This window comes from Diabrotica undecimpunctata, chromosome 5, assembly GCF_040954645.1.
Source record: "Diabrotica undecimpunctata isolate CICGRU chromosome 5, icDiaUnde3, whole genome shotgun sequence".
Lineage (NCBI taxonomy): Eukaryota > Metazoa > Arthropoda > Insecta > Coleoptera > Chrysomelidae > Diabrotica > Diabrotica undecimpunctata.
This window is the reverse complement of record NC_092807.1, coordinates 106069578-106076878: the sequence shown is the minus strand read 5'-3', so window position 1 is coordinate 106076878 and position 7301 is coordinate 106069578. Positions and strand designations below refer to the sequence as shown.

The 7301-nt window shown below is 31.9% G+C and overlaps 1 protein-coding gene across 1 annotated transcript; it reads right to left on the bottom strand.

Annotated features, from left to right (window-relative positions):
* Positions 1-354: 354 nt before the first annotated feature.
* On the bottom strand, positions 355-5877 carry LOC140441641 (CCA tRNA nucleotidyltransferase 1, mitochondrial). The gene is made up of 5 exons (XM_072532501.1): positions 5575-5877; positions 5161-5520; positions 4792-5036; positions 4389-4582; positions 355-953 (listed from the first exon to the last, which is right to left on the bottom strand). The coding sequence occupies exons 1-5, from the start codon at positions 5641-5643 to the stop codon at positions 427-429; spliced, it is 1395 nt and encodes a 464-aa protein (XP_072388602.1). The 5' UTR covers positions 5644-5877; the 3' UTR covers positions 355-426.
* Positions 5878-7301: the final 1424 nt, after the last annotated feature.

Here is a 7301-nt window from a genome sequence, read left to right as displayed (position 1 = left end):
AAATATGCACACTACGTTATATTTTAAGATCTTTTAAAATAAGTAAAATTGATTTGATCCTAGTATTCCCAAAAAAAGGTACTGAAAATTTACTTACATAAATCGGATGTCCATTATCAAACACTTTTTACTATAACACGATTTTCTAACGTCCTTAGCTTGTGAAATCTAATTAAACACTGATGAGTATTCATCAACGTAGCTTCAGAAAAGTCTATATAAAGTATACATGCGGTAAATGTAATGTTGGTTGCCTGTTTTATTATAATTTTATTGCGTTAGCGTTAAACAATACCTTTACAGCTAGGTCCATATGGTGACTGTAGGCGCTAATGGGTTAAGAACTAACAGGAAAACTTTTTAAACAAATTTTATTAAAAATCTTTTTATATTTGTTAAATTTATTTAAAAAAAAACAATAAATATTTATTTCTTTTTCTTTTTTTCCGCTATAGTATTTAAAACCCTTGGCAGTTCTTTTAAAATTTCATCCACAGACAAGCTAAAATCATGGTCTGCCCAAAAATGTTTCAACTCATTCAAAACTTGGCCCATCATTCTTCCTCCTTCTACTCCTCTTTCCTTTAACACATTCCCACTTACTGGAAATTTAGGGATTTCCCATTTCTCAAGCTCTTCCCAGTAGGAAGAATTGTTATATTTCAACACTTCTACGGCCATTTTTTGAGTATTTGTCGGTTTTGATGTAGACTTCAATATCTGTTGTTGGAATGGCATTAAAGGTTTCGGATGTAATTTTGGAGCTCTGTTTTCCACAATGTAGACAGCCAAATCCCTTTCAAATGCTGATAATTTCAGTCTTGCGTGTAAATCAATGGCATCATCAACGGTATTTAAAAGGGATGCAAGCAATGTGATTGCATTTAAATTAAGATGGCCACTTTGTTCCCACACTCGTTTCATTTCTTCAAGATTCGGTTTTTCTGGTAACCCTAAAAAATTGCAGGGTAAATTTTTGTATACAAAACAATATATCGGATAAAACAATCACAGAGAAAAAACTTAAATTATAAATAATGAATACTTCAAACATTGAAATATTGACCAAAAATTACAAAATGTATGTTGAATAATATTCATAACCAATAGAAATGGTCTCTAATCTGATCTGGAACTCAATTTATTTAATGATGTGACTCTGAAAACAGTTTATTCATCTTTCAATTCATCTATTATATAATTGCCACATTTTGACGTGTCCATGAAAAAATTTGGTTTTTTGTGGTGCCAAGCCAAACCAATAGGTAGTACCTTTTGCATATTTATAATTTATTATAATATCAATACAATATTAATAAACTGTTAACATCTATTTTTTATTGCTTTTTTGCTTGAAGGAAAAGTAATAGAATCTTTGGTACAGTAGACTCACTATTATATGAGTCTAGGTTATCCGAGGTCCTGGGTTAACCGAAGCAAAAGTCGTAGCTGGTGAGTCACAACTGCGAACAGTTATGCGCTGTTAGGTCGAGCCAAAATTCTCAGATATTGGTCACCGCCTTATTTCTAGAAATTTCTGTGTCGCGTTTTGTCTTCAATTATTGTTCCATGTTAATCAGTGTTATTTGAGCTACCATTTTGTTTGCTGTCGTTCAGATAGTCAAATTAAGTTACTTTAATGTAAAATCCACAAGGAAAATAAATTCCTGAAGCTGGCTGTATACCATGTATCACAAAAAGAGGTTTAAATCTTTGTACGTAGGTATATTTAAAAAACCATTAAAAGGGCTACTTCAAAAAACACAAAAGTTTTCGGAATAATAATTCCATCATCAGGTTAAAAAGCAGGTTAACATGCCTGAGCCACCAAAATATAAGGGTAAAACCCTTTACAAAAAAATTAAGTTACCAAAAAATGTACATATTGTTGTTTAAAAGTGAGTGATGTGTTGCCTGAAGTTAAATCTAATATAATATTAAACATCACTGACTTTTAAACAAAAATATGTACATTTTTTGGTAACTTAATTTTTTTGTAAAGGGTTGTACCCTTAAATTTTGGTGGCTCAGGCATGTTAACCTGCTTTTTAACCTGATGATGGAATTATTATTCCGAAAACGTTTGTGTTTTTTGATGTAGCCCTTTTAAGGGGTTTTTAAATATACTACATACAAAGATTTAAACCTCTTTTTGTAATGTGAAATGTTTTCTTTTATGTATTGTTTTGTTATAAATTGTATTTAGTCGAGTTTATTAGTTTTGGTGTCATAATTAATTTTTCAAAAGTTGATTTTTGTGAGTGTGAGAAAATTGTTGTTCTTACTGTGCAATATGAGTGGAAAGCGGAAGAGAGTAGTTGTATCTTTAAAGACAAAAATGAATGCAATTAAAAGGTTGGACAAGGGTGAATCAATGAAAAAGGTTGCTTCAGATTTAGGTGTTGGAGAAGTAACTTGAAGCTTGGAAGCGTTAACGAAATGAAATTGAACAGTGGGTCAACCGAAGTGTGAATGGTGAAAGTGGATTAGCGCAGAAGACCATAAATGAAGGAGACCATGAACAAACTTCTGAGTCGTTCTTATGGTTTTCGCAAATGAGAGGATTGGACAGACCGATAAGTAGTCCAATACTCCAAGCAAAAGCTAATGAATTCCACAAGAAGTTTATGGATGGAGGAGAAAACTTTTGTGCTAGTGAGGAATGGATTGACTCATGGAAGAAGAAATATGGCATTCGACAACTGAATGTTTGCGGCAAAAAACTTTCTGCTGACTCAACTGAAATTGGAACATTTTATTTAAAAATATAAGTAAGTCCATCCTTAACGATGGACTAACTTTAGACCAAATCCTTAACTGTGATGAGACAGGCCTTAATTTTAAAATCCTTTTTTCGAAAACACTAGCTGCTAAAAATGACTGCACCATATTACAAGAAAAGCAAAGAGAGAGTCACAATCATGATCTGCAACAATGCTTCTAGTTCATTAAAACTAAGACCTCTTTTAATAGGAAAATCCAAAAATCCAAGTACATTCAAAAATATCCAAGTGAATTGCTTACCTCTAAAAACCAACGCAATTCATGGATGGACTGTGACATTTTTAGGAATTGGTTTTTTAATGGCTTTGTACCAGTCATTAATGCTACCTAAAAAACAAAAATCTGTCTCCGAAATCTTTGTTGGACAACGCACGATCCAACCCAGACGCGGGTGAATTGATTAGTGGTTATATAAGAGCTATGTTCCTTCCAACCAATGTGACGTCTCTAATCCAACCCCTAGACCAAGCCGTTATAGAAGCAATGAAGAGGTTTTTAAGTACTGTTAAACACGCTGGATGAAGAGCTGACTGTAATTGACGCATTGAACAAGATCACAGATAAAGAATGCATCTGCGTGGGATGGCGTAAAAGTGTCTACTATTCTAAAATCATGGAAAATATTATTTCAGATAAAAAACAAAACACTGAACCATCAAAAAGAAACTGATGTCTGTGAGGTTGATACAATAGCTAACTTAGCCAATAAATTAGAAGTTTAACAACCAATCGGAAACCAAGATGTCATTGGTTGGATAAATGGAGATGAAGAAATGGAACTGACAGATGAAGCAATTTCCGATCTAGTTCTAAACATGTACCATGAAGAAGAAAAAGATACAGATGAGATAACTCAAATGCTTTCTCATTCCGATGGGTTGAAGGCCCTTGAAACAGCTCTCACATACATCGAGCAGCAAGAGGAATCAACATCGATATATATCTTTCATTTTCAATGTTGGCACAACATCGCCATGGGTCTTACGCAAAAATCAACCAAAGACTTTTTAAACAGTAATATTGATAAGATAAATGTCTTTATCTTTTTCATACAGTACTGTATTAGTTAACTGAGTTTTTTCTGTATCCGAGAAAGTCAGTCCCAATTACCTCGGATATTCGCTAGTCTACTGTATATTCCTTTTGATATCAAGATGAATCCTAATAAATTTGAGATCAATGGTTCTTTGTTTTATATGTTCATGTATTTTTTTTTTAGGAAAGTACTTGAACCTTGAAATTTAGTACATAGATAGGTTCCCAATGGAGTAAGAATGAACCCAATTGAATTTGAAAAAAACAGATCTACTTCTCTTTGGTCTAGAATACAAAAAAAAAACAACAGTAGACAAGTAGTAAAAGCTGCCAAACAACTAGTTTACATGTTTTTTGGCATAATATGACCTTTACTGTGATAAAAATTAGCAGATATAGAAATACCTAAGACCAGGTCCTTATGGGCCTAGTGTGTATGATAGAGGTGATACAATGGACCTGCCTTATTAGGTCTAAGTGCCTGAAGGGCTCATAAATGGGTTCTGTCTCGATTTACCAAAACCATGACAAACATTACTTTTTCCCTACCAAAGGGCAAAAGTACATACCTATGTATGGAGCCAGACCATTTTCAAGCATTATTTTCATCAAATCCCCAGCAAAATTTCCTTCCAGAATTTTTTTCAGCTCCATCCAAATTCTCTCACCAGAAATATTCTCTAAACCATGTACATTATCCCTGATAGCTTTAAGTGTACCTTCTTCATGATTGTTTGGTTCTAAGGCAATCCTACCATAAAATCTGGAACCCAAAAAGATCTATAAGTTATCTGCAACAAAAGCATGTTAAAATTATCATTGAGGGTCTGAAAATTTAATAAAACTGACTTGCATTGCAATCCAAAAAGTAAATATGGGAAGAAATTGTAAAACTAAAAATGAGAAAGACTGAAAAAATGAAAAGAAAAAAGTTGGTTTTTTAAATAAGTGTAAAATTTCTCATAATGCTACCTGAAATATCTCAAAATCCTCAAATAATCCTCCTGTATCCTAGTTACAGCATCCCCCACGAAAGCTATCCTTCGTTTTTGAAGATCATCATGTCCATAAAAGTAATCATAAATAGAACCATCTAGACCTAGGAACATTGAATTGATTGTCAAGTCTCTTCTCAGTGCATCTAGCATCCAATCTGTTGTAAACTGTACTTCTGCATGCCTACCGTCAGTTACCACATCTATCCTTAAAGTAGTTACCTAGAAGATTTTAAATAATAAATCTTACTTTACAGAAATTGGTCTCTGCAACTTTAATATATTGGAAAGTTAAAAACTATGTATCGTTAAGAAAAGCTACTAAGCACAAAAGAGAAATACCTGCCTCGAAATTTTCTTTATCATTTATTCTAGGTGTGATAGTGCCATGTTTTTCTCCATTGGCATTTATCATTCGTACATTTTCAGACACGAACATTTCTTTCATCTGGGTCGGAGTGGCTGTAGTAGCAAAATCTAAATCTTTGGGTTGTTTTCCCATTAAAAGATCCCTTACTGCTCCACCTGCAATTCGAATTTCGTAGCCATACTCTTTAAATAACGATACTAAGGTCCGTAATTCGTCGTTAAATATAGAGTGGAACTCTTGTGAGTCTAGTTTCATTATCACCGGATTTTCCCTTGAATTAGGTCGAGCCATTTTCCTTAGGAACTTAATTCTTTCAACTTTTGACAAACTACTTATCTGAAAATTGTTATATATAAGAAAATTGTTTTACAAAAATGTAAATAGTTGTACATTTGTACAGTATGCTTGTTTTATTAACTTATTAGCGTGTCGAATGAAGAAGTTATTAATCAAAATCATTTTTATTTATTTTAACTCATATTTGAAATTTATTTGTAGGTTAGGTTAGAATGATGTCTGCAGTCAAGTTGAAAATGTCAAGTTAAATAAAGATGAAAATACTGAGCTTCGATGTTCATGAGAGAGAAACTCGATTTAATAATAAATTCTGGAAATTTGGCATTAAAGATTAAAGTTTTTCAATTAAAAAGCTAAGTTTTTATAAAATTTAGGTTTTCTAATCGATTTTTCATATTAAAATGTACAAAGTATCAAAATATTGCCCAACGACAAAAAATATTTTTTTCCTACTAGGTATTGTTTAGATCATGGTAAAATGAATACACTGTACTGTGTATTCCATTCCATGTCCATGGTACCATGGTTTAGATAACATGAACATGTGAAAATATCGGTGGCTAGTCAACCGACAACATAGTTTTTATTTAAAAATTTTGGTGTTTAATCTTTTTATACATATTTGATTATAAAAAATGATAACCTATATCTAATTACATGATGCATAATTACAAAGATACATGACTTTAAATTAGCCATGACGAAACCTTTAAAGTAAATAGAGAAGAATAAAATAGCAAAACAAGAATGGATGAGGGATGAAATCATGCAACTCATGAATAAAAGAATGACGTAAAATTTAAATGTAAATGCACACAATACAAAGCAATAAAGCATCAAATATGCAGTAAAATAAGAGTGACCAAAGAAATTTTTATAAAATAGAGTGAGAATAAAATGAGGGGCTACAACAAAAATATGAATTCAATATTCAGAAAAATTTAAGGAATTGGCAGGTCTACAAAGACAATACTACCTACTTAATCATAGACTAGAACAACAACTAAAACGTAGAAAACATAATAACCGAGTTATTGCATGCATGTGCATGTGCACTCTCAGAACATGCAATAACTCGGAAACATGAGTTCAATTTCGAGGATTCCTGTATTTTGGCAAAAGAAAAAAACCATTCAAAACATGTTTTCTTGGAAATGTGTTTCATAAAATCCAGTACATCTTGCATTAATAAAAAGTCTGACATAGATAAATTGAGCAACATTTATTGTTATTTACTGGAAAAGCCATCAAAAATAAAATAAATATTAACAAGTTTTCTTGTATAGATAACTGGTTGCATACCATTAAGACAGGTTAATAATTAAAAATCAAATATGGGCCTCTTGCTTCTTGAAAAAAATAAATACAATATTAAGAACAACTAATTACACTTTAATCACGTTGTTTGTTTCTTTCTGTTCTCTATGTATCAGAGTTAAAACATACTATCAAAATATGTCATGAAATAAACTAATACACACTTTACACTACATGATTTATCATGTGATTTGTCATATGATTTGGTCATGAAGTGAAATATACATGTTTACACAGTGTGATTTGTCATAAGCACTGTCATACGGCTCATCATAGCTTTTCACAGCAGAATAGGACGGTACCAATTAAACATGATAAAATCATATGATTTTCGGTATTAATACGGGTAAAACCAACATATTTAAATATCGCGCCTTATTCTTATGTCAATTCAGTAACATTCCCTTACCGAGAGACAACATTCTTTATTTATTTATTTATTTATTGTTTGTTGCATTGATATTGAACCTATTATCTAATGTATGCTATTGTGTCGTATTTTT